This window comes from Scardinius erythrophthalmus, assembly GCF_964197995.2.
Source record: "Scardinius erythrophthalmus genome assembly, chromosome: 21".
Lineage (NCBI taxonomy): Eukaryota > Metazoa > Chordata > Actinopteri > Cypriniformes > Leuciscidae > Scardinius > Scardinius erythrophthalmus.
In genome coordinates, this window is record NC_138241.1 from 20,064,484 (window position 1) to 20,085,863 (window position 21,380).

Here is a 21,380-nt window from a genome sequence, read left to right on the forward strand (position 1 = left end):
AAATACTAGCATACCTTTACACAATACTGTGCAATATTGTGTATCTATATTTTTTAAATAACATGTGAAACAGAATAAGTCAAGAAACTTTACCATATCTGGTTCCTTCATCATACTGGAAATCTAAACAGTCAATCTAAGCATTCATACTTATATATCCTTCAGAAGTATCAGTATGAGGTGATGGTATTCCAAACCGCCTTAGACAATACAAGTAGTGACATTGCGTCTGTAGTTCAAATTAGTTTTTTTATAGCTAATTTATCAGGTTTTGCAAAACACCTGTTTTTTTTTTTTTTTTTTTTCTAATTAACCAGTTAATCAAGCCAGCAAAATGCAAGAGAAACTCAGTTCATTGTAAAATAATTACATACCACATTCATTCCTGCTATCAGGACTCTACACTGACTCCATGTGGCTACAAAACAGTAGATGCCAGATCCTCTCACATGGATCCAACTCAGTAACGCATTCACTTTATGATTTATATATATAGGCCTATATATATATATATATATATATATATAGCTTTTATAGTTTATAAGGTCCCAATTGCTTTGAATGTGTATAAACCAGTGTTTGTATGTGTTTGTGTGTGTGTGCCAATCAAAAAGGGTGAACCGTTATCACTTATGTTACCCTTGTAGATAATGTAAGACACAGTGATTCTTACACTTATTCAATTACAGTTTAAGACATTGCCCACCCGCAGACCTGACTCCTGCAGTGAAATCATGCATTTCATATCAGAGTAGATTAAAAGGGCTCATGGAGAGAAGCTCTCAGTCAATCAGTAAGTGGCTCGTTAATGTAATACAAGAGTCAGCGGGAGATACGGAATAACACGCACAACAACATCTCGGCTAACTCAAGAGCCTCGGGTCCGGGCTCTACTTCGGACATCTCCGGTATGGTCAGTGCTATAGGTACAGTTAGGTGCTCGACCGACCTCCACAGATGCCTCTTAAAGTTTTTAATGGGAGTCGAGAATCAGGGGAAATCAAAAGGAGATGCTCTCTCATATCTCTGGTATATGTAGCATCTCGAGGGAGCTCTTGTTAAACTCATTTGGGCCACTCGCAAGGCAACAAAGCAACACAAAGACACCCTTCCATTAAATCACTCGCTCAGTTTGTTTGTTTATTGGCTCTGCCATTAGGGCAAATTATTCTCAGTTAATTGGTTTTATAATTATACCACTGGATATGCAGAGGACCAGCGTTGTGGCACTCTAAAAAAGACCCAGCGTGGAAATGGGACTGTTTAATGTCCTAGATTATTTACATATTATAGCCTGTTGCCGTTCCCCACCAGCCTCGCAGTGTCAGTAAACCGTGACGTACATGTCTGGGAATAAAACTCTTGAATCATGATCCTTGGAACAAGGCTTATTAGCTGTGAACCACTGAAATACTGTAGTAGGCCCCGTGGATCAGCATTTAAAAAAAATCCCGTAAGATATGAATTAAATCAAATAGATAGGGCTGTATATAAAAGTGTTTCGTCACTCAGAAATCATCACAATTCAGCTCCTTCTCTTGTAAAAGCATGTAAGGGAAGATCTATTGACATTTTCATTATAATGACTGTGGGGTTTTAATAAAAAGAGACAGAGCAGGCCCCTCAGGAGGGAGTCATTTAGCTCAAGCTTTATTCAGATGGGGGCGGTGGCTGATTAAGTCACAGACCAGCTAATATCCCTGATACAATCAATATCCGAGAACATTACAGAGGCCATAAGAAGGGCTATGTGTTATTTTCTCTCAACGGGATTTTGTAAATGAGCCTGGGAGTATAGTGATGTTATTCTAATATTTGATGGCTTAAGTACTTTCAGTGACTGTGATCATTGACAGTGTTAATTATTAGCCTTTGATAGGAAAATAACAGAAGCCACACTAGAGTTTATATAAAAACAACTGTCATTTCAATTAAGATTCAACAACTCCCTCACAATTCATTTAGTTTGTATTATGTGGACTTCATATAATGACAAAGTGATTAAACACTCTCCCCGCCTGCCATTGGTTAGATAAACAGATAGCCTCGCCCCCAAACTCACACCATTGGTTGAGCTGATGTTGCTGTGTTGGGCCAACAAACAGTGTTTATGAGCTTATACTGACAATCCACATACAAATACAAAAGGCATTATTGTTTGTAGATATTTTTAATCCAAAATAAAGCGAAAGAGAGTGTGCAAGCAGTGGATTCAATATCTTGACAACAACTCAGCATTTGCAGCTTTTCAAAAATAAAAGTGTATTAAAACAACATTGTTATCTGTTACCTTTTAAAGCATTTAGAAATATTTGACAAGCAGAATGTCTGTAATTGCAGTACGATACTATAAAAGTCATGCGGGGTGATTCACAGAGGGAATGACCAGTGCTTGGAAGAGACCATTCCAGCCTGTTATGGGGTTCAGCACCAACCTGATCTCTCAAGGCCACACATGTAATATAATCAGAACTTTTATAAGAGTGCAGTATCCCACTGAGCCCCCTTAAATCTTATCTACCCATGATAGCGAATGTTGCTCCCACTATCCCTGACATGGCAGAATATGTAGAGGTTTTTACACACAAAAAAAAAAAAAAAATGATGTGTGTATATATATATATATATATATATATATATATACACACATATGTGTGTGTGTATATGTGTGTTGTTTTGGGCTACTCAAACAAACAAATTCTGAGCTATAAGCTAATTCTGAGCTTATTTTAAACTGGAAAACTAAAAATGAAGTAAATCTTTTGTAGCCGTTTAGATTTTTTTTTTCAGGAAAAAAATATTGCAGTATAAAACCTAAAAATCCTAGAAAAGATGACTATTTACAAAAATTCATGAATATATAAAATTAGCCATTTCTAAATGTTAGTACTGCAGTTGTATCGCTCATGTTCTCAGCTGTTAGACTCATGTTGTTTTCATCATAACATGTCAACTTGTTCAGCTGAGGATATAAAGCAGTGCTGTAAACTACAGCTGTGAGTGGTGAGGAAGTGGTGAGTGAGAGTGGAACAGCTCTGACGAGAGCTTAGCAACAGAGCTCTAAAGAGGAGAGAGGGCGGCCCTGCTGCTCCATATGTGAGTGTCCATCACCTTTACACACCAGGCCCTCTGCTGCAGCCAAGACTCCTGGGAAAGAGCTCACTGCACCCATGTCCTATTATAGCAGTGCCTGGCTGCAAAGTTAAGACTGGCGTGAGACAGCTTGACATCAGGAGGACATTTGAAAATGGATTGACTGAGGGGGGAGGTGCCAGCTTAAAAAATACCCCTCCTATTGTGACCCATTTATTCCTCCCTTTTATTAAGATAACTGGCGACAGAGACTGTGCAGTTTATAAATTGTTCTTGAACCTTAATAACTGACAGTTGCTGGTATTAAGTACAATTGAAAATTGGGATCCAAATACAGGATGGAAAAAGGCTAAAAATCCCAAGGAGGGATCAGATATCATCTGTTGACAAGTCTAAGGCACGATTCAGCCAAAAGAAGTGGGTGACACTTGTTAGTGAAGCAACAAGCTATTTTTAGACCGTGGGCACATGTTCATCTGGTTAGATACATGCTATCCACCACAACAACTCCACAAGTGGATACATGTCATGCCACAAACAACAGGGTCTTTTTTTTTCTTTTCTGTTGGCATTATAAACTCCAATGGTGCTCAAATGTAATTTTGACTATTAAGGCCTGTCAGGGCACAACATAATTTTACAATTTTTTTTATTTATTTTTTTTTATCTGCTTGACACTTGACACCACATGGTTATTCCAATACGTGTGCTGTCTCAAGCCTTCATCCCATGTTTCCAGCTCGATCGTCTCTGCCTGATGCCACTGCTATTTCAGCGTGTTTCTGCTTCTGAACCCTCGTTGCTTTAGCCCCGCCGGGGCCCTTGCACAAAGTGGCATTTACATCTGCTCTTTGTCAACTTTAAGGAGAACCCTCAGAGTTGGCCACATATAGTATGCTACGGATAAGGAATGGCTTCTTTCTGAAGCAAGAGAAATATTTTCTCCACTAAAAAATGAGATATAAGAGCAAAAGGTAAGAAAAAAGCTCACTTGAGTTCAGAATGTTACATGGATATAGTTTATGCAAGCTGTTATAAAAATATCAAACTGAAAATGTGTTGCTTATTATTATATGGTTTATAGAAATATGTACTTGAACAACATAATATGTTAAATGTGTTATTATTTGTGGACATGAGAACCATACTGCAAAAAAACCCCACTCCATTTAAAGCATTAAAGGATACTGCAATGCTAAACACATTTGATTTGAGTGATTCAGCATCCAACTTATGATCATTGCAATAAAACCATGATACTTTTAAGTGTACTAATTAATTAATTTATTTATCTTAAATAAAACATATGATGAACATGCAGTTTAACCCTAACTACTATTTATTATGTTGTCATACTACTTGTAAAAAGCAAAGATGTAACCAAATGTTAAAAATGTAGGAGTGGCAGTTTAAGAATCTGTCTTCTTAGATGAGCACTAATCTGATTATTAAAGGGATGTGTCTATGGTTACAGTGCTGTATGAAAGTAGCTTCAGTAGCGTTCCAACCGCTATGTGAAGGCAGGGCAGGCAGGGACAAGAATAAAAGAGTTATGTGGACTATGCAAATCAGCTTCAAACAAATACCCTATTTTGCTTCTGTTAGAAACAATAATAAATTATATTATTTTCATCTAAAGATTAGGCTGAGAACCATTACACTGTTTTTAATCATTCAGACAACACAAACAACTCTGCAAGTGATTAATAAAGTATAAACATATACTTTATCAATATACTAGATCAACACAAAGCAAAGGGTATTCAAAAGTTATTCACACTAAAATGTCTTGCATGTTTCAAAGCATCAGGGGAATTTATTTTTACTTGCGTGTTTAAATTTGTAACCACAATAATGTAGGGGGTATTTATAGCTATTCCCCAGAATTAACAAAGCATCTAGAAATAGTTGTCATTGCATTTGTTGTACTGAATCTTGCTCTGCATAAGAAGATTCAATATTTAAAGAATCCATATTTAATCTTATTTTAAAATTTTCACAACTGTAATAAACATTTATGCCTTCTATTGTAATATGTAAAATCAAAATGTTAACAATTAACATACAAAAGGCCAAATGTGACACTGGACCACAAAACCAGTCACATGGGTTAGTAATAATAAATAAGATTTCCATTGATGTATGGTTTCTCAGGATAGGTAAATATCTGACCGAGATACAACTATTTGAAAATCTGGAATCTGAGGGTGGAAAAAAAATCTAAACATTGAGTAAATCACCTTTAAAGTTGTCCATTTATGTTCGCGATTATGCTGCATTCACTCACAAAAATAAATGTTTTATATATTTACGGTAGGAAATTTACACAATATCTTCATGGAACATGATCTTTACTTAATATCCTAATGATTTTTGGCATAAAAGAAAAATTGATAATTTTGACCCATACAATGTATTGTTGGTTATTGCTACAAATATACCCGTGCTACTTGTGACTGGTTTTGTGATCCAGGGTCACAAATGATCTAATATGAGATAATACAAATAATTTGTTACATGTATATAGTACTTCTCTCTGCACTCAAAGCACTATACATATGGAAGGGTGAATCTCCTTAACCACCATGGATATAATGCTTGAACCAAATGCTTTATAATTCTACCAATACTACCATATGAAAGCCATGTGCATGTAAGCAAGTGTCAGAGAAGGTTAATATGTGATCCTGTGTACGAATGGAAAGCAGTTTCCTTCTCTAAATATACTTCACGTGATCTAAATGTGCAGCATGCAAGGTGGAACTCAACGGTTTGGATGCCATACTTTATAAAATGTCAATTGTGCACTAGACATCTGAATCACTCAGCAATAGCAGTGTGATTTGCGAGAACTTTGTTGAGAACTACTGTAACAGTGAACTGCGAGTTTATGACATCTCTGCTACTCTTGCAGGAAAGGAAGGCATTTTGATCACCTTTTAGAAGGTGAACTACTTAAATGCAAGACACCCTGCGTCAGCCATCTCCAAGACTGACAGGGACAACTGTGACCTGTCCATGAGAGTAAGAGTGTGAAATGAGCTCCCTGGAAAAGCGCCACACAGGCCAGCGGGGAAGCATGCAGGGCCACCACAAATACTCAGATGGCTTCAGTGACACATCCAGCAGTGGCAGCTTTATGGATGACACGGACAGGGAGGTGAGCAACCTCACCGACCGTGCCTTCAGGAGCCTGTGCATTGGAGAGGAGGCCATTTACAATGACTCGGAATTCCCCTCGTCTCCGACCGAACGACATAATGCTTTTGCAAAGGAAACCCAGCAAAAGACAGTCTCCCAGGAGACATTTTCATACAGGATTCAGGATTCAGGGGAGGCAGAAGGACAGTCCGAGATGGCCTCAACATTCCAGCATTCTTACACGGATGTAACCCATCAGCAACAGGCTTTTATGGAGGGAGGCTTTTCTTATATGAACAATGGCTCCAAGGAGGTGACGTGGCAGCAGAGCAGGAGCGCATCCAGAGTTTCATCTCTAATCAAAGCCTTTAGTTCAGGGGAGTGTTACCATGACAGTGGGACGTGTGACGTTATTCTGGCAAGGGATAGGTATAGAGACTTTGGCAGTGAATCATGGGACAGATCAGCTCTGGTAAACATCCAGAGAGAACTCTCTGAGTTCTCAGGACATCATCAGAATTTTAAGTCAGGCCCCTTTCAGTCTTACAGAAACCATTTTTACACATCCGACGTGGCTGCTGCGGTGGCCCAGATGGACACAACAGTCCTGATGAGTTCTTCAAAAAGAAAGATCAAGGAATTGAACTCCACAAACAGTTTTTTCCATAGCGAATTCAGTCCCTTCCAGCTGTGGGAAGAGTACAACAGGTTCCCCTTTGAAAGTATGAATGTGTCAGGGTTTATGTCAGCTAGAGAATTTCCAAGGTGGTACGATTCTCCCATGTACAAAGAGCTGAAAGACAACAATAGAATTCCTAACTCTCCGTGCGAAAGTCGACTCTTCAATCAGAGACAAATTCAGGACGTTGTGGCCAGCCAGCACTCCAGGTCCACGGTCCTCCAGAAAGCCTCAGCGATTGAGAAGAGGTGTGAATCTGAGATGGCTTCCAACTATCCACCTTGGAAGAAAAACAATAACTTTGTAAGGAACAAACTTCCAGGCAACCGACCCTCCACGGTCTCACCTACTAATGAGAGAACATGCAGGCCGGATTCAAATTTGTTTAGCAATAACAAAATTGCGCACGAGTTAGTGGTCGAGAGCACAGTGCCTAGCAGTGTGACGCCATTCAACATCACTCAGCTCCTCACACCGGTTATTCACACAAGACAAGAAACAGAGACGTCTGAGATCCTGCAGTTTGCACACACTCCTTCTGTTTCTGATTATTCCTCTCAGGGTGAAACTGAACCTAAACTTCAGACTGATGTCAAACATCTGCGTGACAGCTACAAATCTAAAGCTTCAAGTCTGCTGTTCAACCTCAAAGACAACCGAAAAAGAGTCAAGAGTACATACAGTCCAACTAGATTCAAAGGGCAAGAAATAACAGATCGAAATAAGCAGACGTCAAAGCTGGAGGGCCGCGAATCCAGATTTTCGGATATTCTTGTATCCCAAGAAACGGCTCAGGAGAATTTGATTGGAACGGATGCAAGGGCCTCATGTAATCTAATCCGAGAGCCCAGTGCAGCCCCCATCACCCCTAAAGATTATACAGATGGCTTTGGATCATATGATAATTTGACATTAGCTTCACCTCAAATTCAGGACGGAGTCGCTAATTACAAATCTTTCCGTGGAAGTTCAGAAGGTCAATCTCACAGCACAGATCTGCTGGCTAACACAGAGCTCTCAACACACAATCTTTCAGCACAAGGTAAAAGCTCTCTGACTTCAGAAGGTCAATTAAAAGATCTCAACGGTACTTTTAGTCCTGCTAGGCCAGAAATAGCAAATATGCTTCCAAAGGCTTACCCACCGACACATTCTCTGCCTGCTCAGACATCAGAGAGATACGGTCAGAGCGATAACATGAGTGAAAATGATCTAAAACAAAGAAAGGACTTTGGAAGAAAACCATGTCTTGAATATAGCCAAAACGAGGCCATTAAAGAAAGATGTCCTTGGGACCATCTTGGTTCTGTCAAGGAAACAAACGGAAGATCGGAATCACGGCCATTTGGAGGAGAAATAGCAGCGCTGATTGAGATGGACAAACAGAGGAAGGCAACCGCCAAGCAATACTCTGCCAATGACAGTTATTCTGTCCAAAAGGAAACATACATGCAGAAAGTCAATAAAGACATAAAACTCGGTCGACTTGCAAAGGAGGAAGACACAATATCACCCAGGAAAACGCCTTACAGTGATAAATCTGTACATGACAAACAATTAAACACATTTCCAAAGCCTACTGAATCATATGGAATACCAGGAAACAGTCTCCAGAATAAATCATCTCCTCTAAAGGAAGTCTATTGTGGTTTACAAAGCTACAATGTCAACAATGATCTTGAGCAAACGGCGTCTTCTAACAGTATGGCAACGCATAATACATTTGATCAGAGAGCTCATGCACCTTTACAAGACCATAGAGGTCAAAAGAATGAAGGATTGTACTCATATCAGCCATATAAGTATGAGCCTAACAAACAGTGGCACATGGCATCGACAAGTGAAGATAGGCACACTAAGGAAAGTGTACAATGGACACTAAAACAATCAGAGATGATGGAACAAACTGTTGCAAAGAGTTATAAAATGTCCAATACATCATCAAGTACCCTACACATAAACCATAATGAGTTTTCCACCAATAACGGTGCACTAAATCCTGGTCAGCAGGATAAAGATTCAGTCGTACCAATTGACACCTCAGATCAAAATAATTCAACTAAACAAGAAGACAGGTTCAGCATCAATGATATTCTTGCCATTAGAGATAATGAGCAAGCAAGGAGACTAAAGGATAATACATTTGTTTTGGCTAAATCAGAACACTCACAAAATCAAATTAAATATGATACAGCTGATAAACTAACCATTTCAGAGCCTGTAAAAGAGCAAGAACAACAAGGCTACAAATTGCAGGATGTCACAAGTCCATCACCTGGCTATATAAGAAAGGATTTCCACAATACAAATGAAACAAATATTAACACTGACAGAATAATGATTAAAGACCCTGACAAGGTCACAACAAGAGTGTTTTCTTACAAGGAAAGAGGCCAAAGCAAACAAGAAATACTGACGTCAAAATTGAAAGCACATGCTCAAAAGGAAATATCTGCGATTAAAGAAAAGGGACTTGCCAAACAAGGCATTCTTGCAAGAAATGCAACAAAATCAAGCATGAATATCAATGGCGATGGTCAAGAAGGTCACACTGTTAAGAAGGAAATCACAGCAGACAAGCTGAATCACTTGTTTCAAGATATCACTTATTCCAGTGTTACCCAGAACAAAGAACAAATTAAAACACAAAATGATCATCCCAAGAATGGATCTCCAACATCATTGGAAAAACAACCATCTTATCTTTTTGAAGATAATCAGAAAGCAGTATTGGAAAAGAAGGGTGAGAACATAAAATATAAACCTTTGGCTATAGAAAGGCAAAATGACAAACATCCAGCAGATGATAAAGAGATGAAGAAAGAAACGTTTACTCCGGACAGAGTGGCAGATATAAAAAATGATGTCCAGAAAAACTACCAGCCATCCCGAATCTCACCAAAGGATGTAAACGCTAACAAGGAATCTGCAAAGCAGAGACATGAAATGCCACCAAGTGAGTTGATGTCCGGTCATTTGACAGCAGAAGTCAAGACAGAAAACTCCACTCCCCATAATCCACCTGCAATCCTTCATGAAAAACAAACAATTCAGCATGATCAGAAAGAAAATCTGTATGGACGTCAATATACTTGTTCTGAAAAAGCTATGACTAAACCTTCTGATCAAACCAAAAAAGACTTACCAGATATCAATTATTCCAGTGTAACCCAGAACAAAGAACAAATTAAAACAAACAATGATCATCCCAATAATGGATCTCCACCATCAATGAAAAAACAACTTCTTCATTTTGAAGAAAATCAGCAAGCAGTTTCGGAGAAGAAGGGCGAGAACATAAAATATAAAGTTTTGGCTATAGAAAGGCAGAATGACAAACATCCAGCAGATGATAAAGAGATGAAGAAAGAAACGTTTACTCCGGACAGAGTGGCAGATATAAAAAATGATGTCCAGAAAAACTACAAGCCATCCCGAATCTCACCAAAGGATGTAAACACTAACAAGGAATCTGCAAAGCAGAGACATGAAATGTCACCAAGTGAGTTGATGTCCGGTCATTTGACAGCAGCAGTCAAGACAGAAAACTCAACTCTCCATAATCCACCAGCAATCCTTAATGAAAAACAAACAATTCAGAATGATCAGAAAGAAAATCTGTATGGACGTCAGTATACTTGTTCTGAAAAAGCTATGACTAAACCTTCTGATCAAACCAAAAAAGACTTACCAGATATCACTTATTCCAGTGTTACCCAGAACAAAGAACAAATTAAAACAAACAATGATCATCCCAATAATGGATCTCCACCATCAATGGAAAAACAACCTCTTCATTTTGAAGAAAATCAGAAAGCAGTCTCGGAGAAGAAGGGCGAGAACATAAAATATAAACCTTTGGCTATAGAAAGGCAGAATGACAAACATCCAGCAGATGATAAAGAGATGAAGAAAGAAACGTTTACTCCGGACAGAGCGGCAGACATAAAAAATGATGTCCAGAAAAACTACAAGCCATCCCGAATCTCACCAAAGGATGTAAACTCTAACAAGGAATCTGCAAAGCAGAGACATGAAATGTCACCAAGTGAGTTGATGTCCGGTCATTTGACAGCAGCAGTCAAGACAGAAAACTCCACTCCCCATAATCCACCAGCAATCCTTAATGAAAAACAAACAATTCAGAATGATCAGAAAGAAAATCTGTATGGACGTCAGTATACTTGTTCTGAAAAAGCTATGACTAAACCTTCTGATCAAACCAAAAAAGACTTACCAGATATCACTTATTCCAGTGTTACCCAGAACAAAGAACAAATGAAAACACACAATTATCATCCCAAGAATGGATCTCCACCATCAATGGAAAAACAACCTCTTCATTTTGAAGATAATCAGAAAGCAGTATTGGAAAAGACGGGCGAGAACATAAAATATCAACCTTTGGCTCTAGAAAGGCAGAATGACAAACATCCAGCAGATGATAAAGAGATGAAGAAAGAAACGTTTACTCCGGACAGAGTGGCAGATATAAAAAATTATGTCCAGAAAAACTACCAGCCATCCCGAATCTCACCAAAGGATGTAAACACCAACAAGGAATCTGCAAAGCAGAGACATGAAATGTCACCAAGTGAGTTGATGTCCGGTCATTTGACAGCAGCAGTCAAGACAGAAAACTCCACTCCCCATAATCCACCTGCAATCCTTCATGAAAAACAAACAATTCAGCATGACCAGAAAGAAAATCTTTATGGACGTCAATATACTTGTTCTGAAAAAGCTATGACTAAACCTTCTGATCAAGCCAAAAAAGACTTACCAGATATCAATTATTCCAGTGTTACCCAGAACAAAGAACAAATTAAAACAAACAATTATTATCCCAATAATGGATCTCCACCATCAATGGAAAAACAACTTCTTCATTTTGAAGAAAATCAGCAAGCAGTCTCGGAGAGGAAGGGCGAGAACGTAAAATATAAAGTTTTGGCTATAGAAAGGCAGAATGACAAACATCCAGCAGATGATAAAGAGATGAAGAAAGGAACGTTTACTCCGGACAGAGTGGCAGATATAAAAAATGATGTCCAGAAAAACTACAAGCCATCCCGAATCTCACCAAAGGATGTAAACACTAACAAGGAATCTGCAAAGCAGAGACATGAAATGTCACCAAGTGAGTTGATGTCCGGTCATTTGACAGCAGAAGTCAAGACAGAAAACTCCACTCCCCATAATCCACCTGCAATCCTTAATGAAAAACAAACAATTCAGCATGATCAGAAAGAAATACTGTATGGACGTCAGTATACTTGTTCTGAAAATGCTATGACTAAACCTGCTAATCAGACCAAAAAAGACTTACCAGATATCAATTATTCCAGTGTAACCCAGAACAAAGAACAAATGAAAACACACAATTATCATCCCAAGAATGGATCTCCACCATCAATGGAAAAACAACCTCTTCATTTTGAAGAAAATCAGAAAGCAGTCTCGGAGAGGAAGGGCGAGAACGTAAAATATAAACCTTTGGCTATAGAAAGGCAGAATGACAAACATCCAGCAGATGATAAAGAGATGAAGAAAGAAACGTTTACTCCGGACAGAGCGGCATATATAAAAAATGATGTCAAGAAAAACTACCAGCCATCCCAAATCTCACCAAAGGATGTAAACACTAACAAGGAATCTGCAAAGCAGAGACATGAAATGTCAGCAAGTGAGTTGATGTCCGGTCATTTGACAGCAGCAGTCAAGACAGAAAACTCCACTCCCCATAATCCACCTGCAATCCTTAATGAAAAACAAACAATTCAGCATGATCAGAAAGAAAATCTGTATGGACGTCAGTATACTTGTTCTGAAAAAGCTATGACTAAACCTTCTGATCAAACCAAAAAAGACTTACAAGTTACAAGCACGGAGACTACAAAATCGAACAGCAGTTTGAATAAAAATTCTCTCTTGGGATTGGACAGAAACACAGAGGAACCTAATGTACGTCATAAAAGTAAGATTACTGTGGAGCAGTCTAAAAATGAACCAATCAAAAATAGCTCTGGGATTACAGCTAGTCAACTGACATGCTCATCAAGTGACATGAAGTTTAAAAACGGAATTCCACCTTCTAAACGACTAATGGAACCTGCCAAATCAGAGCTCACCTCAAACCTTCAAACAAATACATTGAGTGCAGATGCAGAGAAGCTTTTAAATAGAACCTACAAACATAATTCTGGGCACAGTTCAGATTCAGAGGCATCATCAACAGAAAATATGGTCAAAATCAACTCTGTACCAGCAAATAATCCAGCCTCACAAAGAACCCGGGAGCCAAAAACACTAAAACCTTTTACTAATGAAGACGGACAAGCATTAATAATCAAAAACATTACAACAAAGGAAAATGACTTGGCTAAGCAACAAAATAATAGTTCAATAATAGTAAAAGATGTAGAAACTACCTCTGCAAACCAAATGGTGGAGAGTCAGTCAAAACCAGGAACAAATAAACAATCACTAACACAAATAGCATCAGCTAAAGCAAAAGAAAGCTGTCAGCAAAAAGAACTCCATCAAGATGATGAAGATACAAAGACTCTGCTATCATTTGACAAGAATGAACTCCCCAGGAGCCATCAGAGTATGTCAAGAATAAAAAACAATTCAGAAGCAGTAAATAACAGTCAACCCAGAGAGAAAAAAACAGAAAGTGCAAGCCCAAAACAAAAAGAGCAAGGATTTCCTAGAGCATTAGATATATCACTTGAGAAAAACAATCACAAGTCCACAAAAGAGTCTCAAGAAGTGAATCCGGGCAATTCCGAACCCAAAAAAGCAGCAGAAGACAAACTAGAAGCAAATGTTTTCACCCAGCATAAAGTATTAGTAGATGAGGGTGTAACTCAAAAGGACAATGGACAGCCTGTTTCAACACAAAATGAAAAATCCACAGCAGATATATCAAACATCACCATTCTTACACCTAGCAAAGAGGAGCCTGCAGAGGAACCAATGATTTACAGTATTTGTGTGTCAAAAAAAACAGAAGCAGCTTTAGACGATGAACCTATGATCTACAGTATTTGTGTGTCAAGTAACTGTCATATTGATGATCAAGAAAATACAGGAAAACAAGATGAAGTGAGTTCTGATGAAACTGAGAGATGTGTGAAGGATGAAAGCTTTCATATTAAAAATGACAAAGCAGAAAATGAGCATGATGACGTTCACAGACAGCCTGAAGTGTCTTCAAACACTGGAGAAAAAGAAGACAAGATTGGAAAATGTGAACCGCCTGCTACCACGGATAAGTCAAGTGTCGTAGGAAGAATCAGTACATCATATGAGGATCTCTTAGTTAAATATGGGCTTCCAGTCAGAGAGCACGTTAATCTCACATCAAAACATATGCAGGATGAGAGAGAAAAAAAAGAAAAGGAGGAAATTGAAACTCACCATTCACCAAAAACAATAAAACATGGAATCAACAAAACTCTGGCATCCAAAGAGAAAAGCTTAGATAACACACAAACACATCCAGATGACACAAGACAAGCACCCATACAGCAGGAATCCATTACAGGTCATCATTTAAAAGAGAATGAGAGCAAAATCAAGCAAGCACAACATGATATCCCTTCAATAACTTGTTCCAACAACATGGCTGAAAAGCAACAGATTACAGGAAACGATATACCAAAACTTGTTCATTCTACAAGAGATGCCACCCTTATGGCAAAAGATTTAGAAAATGTTGAACAACAAGATCAAGATACTCATAATATTGACCCATCAAAGCAAAGTAGGAGAAATGATATTCAGTCAAAGGAAAAGAAAGTTGAAGAGCAAACGAGAAACACTGAGAAAACGCAAAGTCTGAGGATGATAGGAAACATTATTGATGATGCATCTAATTCTAGAAAGTCCCCAAAGAAACCTGAGAATGCATCCCTGACTGCTAAACAACCTGCAATAATGAGTGAAGCAAGAAAAGCAACAAATACTGAAGTTGTAAAGGCACCAATTTCTAAAACATCCATGGCAAAGGATACAGTCACAGAAAGTACACTTCCTGGATGGACAATACCTAAAAAGAAGCCTCAAATGGTGGAAGGTGAAGACAAAATATTTAATCATACTGATACATTTATGCCGCAAAACAATACAATAAATGGAAGAGAAACATTTAACTTAAAAGTTCAGAAAACTACACATGAGACAAAACAAGAGGATTCTATAATAGCTATGAAACAAGAGTCTGTCTCAAACAAAGATGCCCAAACTCTGCAAAAGAATGGAAAGGGGGATTTCGGAGAGAAGAGGGCACAAGAAAAGTTACAAGTTGAATTTAAACCGGGTAATGAAATTACAAACAGGATGAAGATGGTTTTAAAAGATGGCGCTGCCACAGATGTTAATAATTATAAGGATAAAGTTAGCAGTATTGGTGAGGATGTGTGTAATGTTGTAAAACAAGACCAGGCCTCTTTTGAAGTCCCAAAAAATAACTTAGAGGACATAAAAGTGTCTACAGAGGAAGTATCATCAAACAAAGAATTCATGGCAGGCCACAAAAACCAACATGAAGTGATAAAGAGGGAACATTTGAAAGGAAAGAAAGGAGCAGTCGTGACTGACCGTGTGGGTGAAAAAGACTTTACAGAGCAAAAGACGTTACCATTGAAGAGCCTTACAGCCCAAAATGAACCCAAAACCGTGGATAAATTGAACGGTACCAGTGAAAGGACACAAAAACATATATATGATGTTGGAAAAGAAATCACACCACCTAAGAAAAATGGTCCAAGTGAATCAGAAAAGACCAGTCAAGGACCAGCTCGCAAACAAGAGATAAATATCTATGATAATAAACAACCTACAATGAACAGTGAAAAAAGAAAGAAAGAAGACCCTGTATTAAGTCTGAGTGGACAAAATAATGGTGATTTGAAAGTTAATGAAAAGAGAAACAGTCTCAGAGGGAAGAAAGAAAGAAATGTTGAAGCTACGGAGACAAAACAGGCTGAATGGACTAATACAAACCAGTCTCAGCCAGGGAGAAGTTTTGTCCCCGAAACAAAAGGAAGCGCAAGTTATGAACAAGAGAATTCTCAGTTAAATCAACAGAACACAAGTAAAGAAGGTATATTATCCAAATCAGAGGCTACACAAAGGAACAACAAGGGGACAAGACCAGAAATATCCGCTATCGTAGACTACGCTAGATTGAAAGTTATCTCTGCTGAAGATGATACAAAAGAGCATGATGTATTCCCCAAATTAGAGTTCTATGATCAGTCAGTTTTAAGAATTCATAAAGATTCACATGTAAATGTGCCAGATACAGGGGGAGAGTCTAAAAGAGAGATAATTTCAAGGGAGAAATCGCAATTGAAAAAACAAACAGTTAAAGAGAACTTTTCACAAAATTACAATCAATTGAATCCCAGCATGAGTACAGCTCAAGCAAAACATATACCACTGGTAGCTTCAGGTTCACAAGGTGGAGCCACATCAATGGGCACCCAACTGAGGGCTTTAACAAACCATAAGGAATCAAACACTAAACCAGCTTTCATGGAGCATCCAAATAGAGGAGAAATAAATAAATTGTATCAACCCAAAAATCCCCAAGGTACAAATACAGTACCATTGCAAGCCGAAGGTACAATAAGCAGATCAAGACAACTGACTCATGACAAAACAACTGAAAAGGGCAATATTTCTCATTCTGGAAGACAAGAATCCCCTGCAAACTTGCCTTCGTCTAGCACTGTAAAACTGGCAGACAACCAAATAAATATGACATCACCAGCTGGAGAAGAAATGGAAGAACTGCAATATTACACAATAAATGCTCTTGATACTGAACTAAAACCAAAGGAAACAAGTGAACCACCTCCTCCAAGTTTCAAAATGTCTCAAAACAAAGACTCAGATGAAAAATCAGAGGAAGAGAAAAAGGAAGATAGACTGTTTTTGCAGAGTCCAACAGACTATGGTAAAGTTCACGCGACAGGACCGCGATCCAACTCTTCTTCTCCAGCGATGGGGAAACCCATCATGTTCAGAGTGAAGGATAATACCATGAGAACGTCTTCTGTGACCAAAACCGTCAAACCATGCTTTCACAGATCATGTGATGACTTCAGAGTAGGCTCACCAAAGGAACACTTGAGCGGTTCAGAGAAAGAAGACGAAATTCTCCCCAAACAGTCTGCCAACCCTCCAGTCTTACATGAACCAGCTATTGCTGTCCATCGGCCCCATAAAGTAAAAGAGACACTGCACAACAACTTGTCCTTAGCAGAATACACAACAAAACAATCAAAGAGCCATCAGAGAAGAAGCCAACTTTTTGATGAAGAAGAAACTCATTCTGTCATCAGCACAATGTCAGAGGATATGGACAACTGTACAGCGAGCCTCACAGATTTGGCTAACATACGTTTGGCCTTCATGCCCAAGAATGAAACCTACAGAGACAACTACCAAAGGCCTGCATCTGCCTGCTATGAACGACCAGAGTCAGCCTGCTATGAAAGGCCAGAATCAGCCTGTAGTGATATGAGGCCACTGGGTAAACCTCCAACGGTGCCCCCCAAATCTGAAAAAGCTCTTCGACGAGCACAAAGACTCGCAACGAGGCGTATGAAAAAGGCAGAGACCCCCAAGATGCCGCCTGAAAACCAAGAACAGCTAGAGTCCAAATCAATCAGAGATGTCGCCGAAATGCCCTCTCCACCTTCAGACACACTGACAACACATCCAGGCGTACAAGCCTCACCTCCTCTTTCACAGTATGACATCCAGCCAAATTACACCCACCCAACACACAGTATAGTTGCCCAACCTTTCCCCATGACACAGAGAAAGCTTTTGCAAGACCCAAACTCAGGGCAGTACTTTATGTTGGACGTACCATTATCGGTTAAGAAAAAGACATTTTATGACCCAGAAACTGGTAAATACGTACAGTTGAATGTCCGTCAGAGGTCTCAAGGTGCTCTAACGCAGCCAGCATCGGTGGAGATGTTAAACGCTCCCTACATGCTGTATCGTGGGTTTCTGCCAATGGCCGCGTCTTCATTACCACCCTTGAGGTCATCGTCTGAAATGTCAACACCGGCTGCGTTAACAGACGAACAGGATATGCTTGAGACAGGTAGCGAACTGTGGAGACAGAATGTTTATCCGCAGAATGCGGAAAACAGCATTAACACCAATGAAAGACACACAGATATCATAACTATGAGTGAATTAGAGGACTTTGCAATGGAGAGCACGTGACGAGTAGAGTTGTTTAGATATTAGGTAAATACTTTTTAAATTTGTACACAAATCTACAGTTACATGACTGTACATCTAAGCTATTTAACTGTGACTTTTAAATAAGTTAAAAAAAGTTCTTAAAGCTGTTTTTGATTTGTATTTAAGGATTGCTGTTAAACTGTGTTTTGTAGCTGAGGTAACCGGAAAGAGCCCGGGCAGGGGCTCTTTATTGTCAGAAAAAGTGAAGCATTCCAATTAATTATGTTAAGCTAAACATTATTTTGCAGTGTACTTGTTTATAATACAACAAAGACCATGCCCACTGAGCACACAGTACATTCAAGGGAAGTACATTTCTGAAGTGACAACAGCCTCATCCTCAGACCCAGCCTGAACCTTCACTTATCATTTTGTCAAAATAAAATTTACGGTTTTTTTTTTAAATTAGATTTTCCAAACGGCCCACAATATGCATGAAAATTGTACACTATGAAGTTTTGACAGTTTAAAACTAAATACTTGTGCCATAAAGTGCCCTTGATGTGCTTTGGCAGGTTGCATATTAGTGGTCTGTGTCTTTACCTTGCCATGGTTGATGATGTATGAGTATGACTATGAAATAATTGCCTTATAAACAACTAGCAATGTACTACTTTTACAGTCTTTCGGAAGCTCATTACATCATCATTAAAGAAAGATTTGAAATCAAAATGTTGTGCCTGGCTGCTGTGTCCTCACACAGAACCCATTAAAAAGATAATGCCTTAAAAAATGCAGGTATTATCTGATGTAACAAACTTGATGAGAATGAGCTTCGTTGCTCTCTTTACCTCATTCCTGTGGCTCTACAGACTGATATATTTGTGGGTTTGAGTGATTTCAGTATCTGCACAATAGACCACTCTAGTGGACATAGGGTGCATTGCACTTTGTATGTACAAACTGTGTTCTCTAGTAAATCAATCAGTTATATATTATCTCTAATATCTCTAAACATATCTATTTGTCTAATGCTTCTTAAGAAATATGGCTGATAATTATTTATTTATTATTATTTATCTTTTATGTTCTGTGAAACAGTACTTCCAGTCGGCATAATAAATATTCAGCACCAAGTAAGAAAATCTTTGAGCGTCATCAGATCCATTAACAATATTTCTGTCTTATCTTTCTCAGACTTATTGATCTCTTTTTTACATAAGTGCGGGCAGCTGTGATAACTGCACAGATGTTGACCGTATCTTGACCTATGCAGGAAGCCCATATCTCAAACAGCTGGAGCACCAGAGTTTGGATATGACTTCACTGACAATGTATCATTAATGCAACAAAAGAACTCATTAACTTCATTCAAACAGAATTTGAAACAAATGATTTGTGTCATTATTTAGTTTAGTTTAAGGTTTTTAAGGCTTGCTTGGCCTCTCTCCAGTTAATTTGATGTAACAATGCTTCTCATAATAGAATGAATTACTGCACTGAATAATCAATAATCCACGTGCAATGAATGTTACGAACAATCTTCTAAAAATATTACTACAATAACTCTAAATTACTTAAAACCATCACAGGCTATTTGTTTTTCTGTTTGCTTGCTGTGCGAGAATTCATTTTGGAAAAGAAAAAAAGATTAACAACAGCAACAGTGCCTAAATTGATTTTTCCCCTGAGTTGGGTTTTCTCAAAGTAGAGACATCTTTATCAGCCGTTGCAATGTGCAATTACAATATGATTTCTATTGGCTGAGAGAAGCATACAGAGGATTACAGGTCATGTATGAGCAGCAAACATGTTTTAGGTTTAGATACAAGAAAACTGTGATCGCTATAACCAACATCTTGCCTGGTTTTCACAAGTTCACATTTTCATATAATCATTGCAAGGCTTGTTGTTCATGATGGAGATTAGTAAACCCAATTTCAAAATTCCCCATGGTCTATTTAACTAATAAAAAAGACATACTATTTCATCAAATAATTTATTTAATACAACATAATTTGCACTTCAATCCACAGGATTAGATGAACACACTCCTCAACTTCTTCCAAAAATGCCCAAATGTAATATTTGAATAATTAATAGCTCAATTGACCAATAAAAAAAATAGCATAAGAGTTAAAGATTTGTGTCATTTAAAATGCCCAGTTTTTCTGTTCTGGGAAAATAGAGTAGAAATATTAATGACTCATCCTGAACGTCCAATCAAAAGCTGTCTAGAATGAGCATGCCCCGCCCCCAATACCACCTACTTCTGAAGAGTAGATGTCCATGGTGGGCATGTAAACAAATAGGCTAGTGTTTATTAAAAATAGGGGCAATTAAGCCCTTCAACATAGAATACAATAGAAAATATATTAACACAGCTAAGAAAAACTGTAGGCTACTCATCAAGTACATTTTTGTATATTTACGTCAAAAGATTGAACGGCTTTTTGAGCATTTTAAAACATTTAGATTATGTATTTTATGCAGGCATATTAGCACATTACTAATTGACTAAGTTGACTTGATACTTATAATCTTAAATACATTTTAGGTAAACATTTATATTTAAATCTCTACGTAAAATATTAAGTCTAAATGTAGACATTAATTCTTATCTTATAAGCAGATTGGTGAAAACGTGTCCGTCAGTCAGCCATCAGCCTTCACTTCATTCAGAATGATGGGAGAAATTTCGACCGTGATCGATCTAGAGGGCGCTGTGAAGACAGAATTCAGCAGCACTTTGTCTTTACCTTTTGAGACCTCTTGCATATAGGCCTATGGTTTGTGAGCTGGACCAGGTAATATTTTTGTTTGAGCTGAGATAAATATATAAATTTATAAATCAGTCAGATGTGTGTGCTCCGCAAGCATTGTGTTGATTTGTAGAAATCGTCATAACGTAAGACTTTACTGGTGTCACGTGATCTTAGCTGCTTTTTCGTCACTTTGCGTAGGCCTAACTAATTTTTTAGCGCGGCTTCTGATTTAATTTTTAAATTTAGACTTATTATGAGATGCAATATTTAATTAATATTTGCTATTTAACAAATTATCTATAATAATATTCTAGATGTTAGCCTATAGTTAATCCAAAATGTATAAAATCATTAAAAATGGCACAACCAATTTGAACCTTGGTCTTAAGTTAAGTATAACATTCATTATTTTCAGTATATTTTGTTGTAGATTCAGTAAATAGTTTCATCTGTTTATTGTGAGATACGATATGAGTGTCACT

At 38.1% G+C, this 21,380-nt stretch overlaps 1 protein-coding gene across 1 annotated transcript; it reads left to right on the plus strand.

The window, feature by feature from the left end:
* The first annotated feature begins 3,786 nt into the window (after positions 1-3,786).
* cUnh10orf71 (chromosome Un C10orf71 homolog) lies at positions 3,787-18,855 on the plus strand. Its single transcript, XM_081351196.1, has 2 exons — positions 3,787-4,067; positions 6,008-18,855. The coding sequence occupies exon 2, from the start codon at positions 6,131-6,133 to the stop codon at positions 18,170-18,172; it is 12,042 nt and encodes a 4,013-aa protein (XP_081207322.1). The 5' UTR covers positions 3,787-4,067; positions 6,008-6,130; the 3' UTR covers positions 18,173-18,855.
* The last annotated feature ends 2,525 nt before the right edge of the window (positions 18,856-21,380 follow it).

What these genes read in the sequence shown, in the direction of transcription:
- cUnh10orf71 (XM_081351196.1), top strand. Translation starts at nt 6,131, where the DNA reads ATGAGCTCCCTGGAAAAGCGCCACACAGGCCAGCGGGGAAGCATGCAG.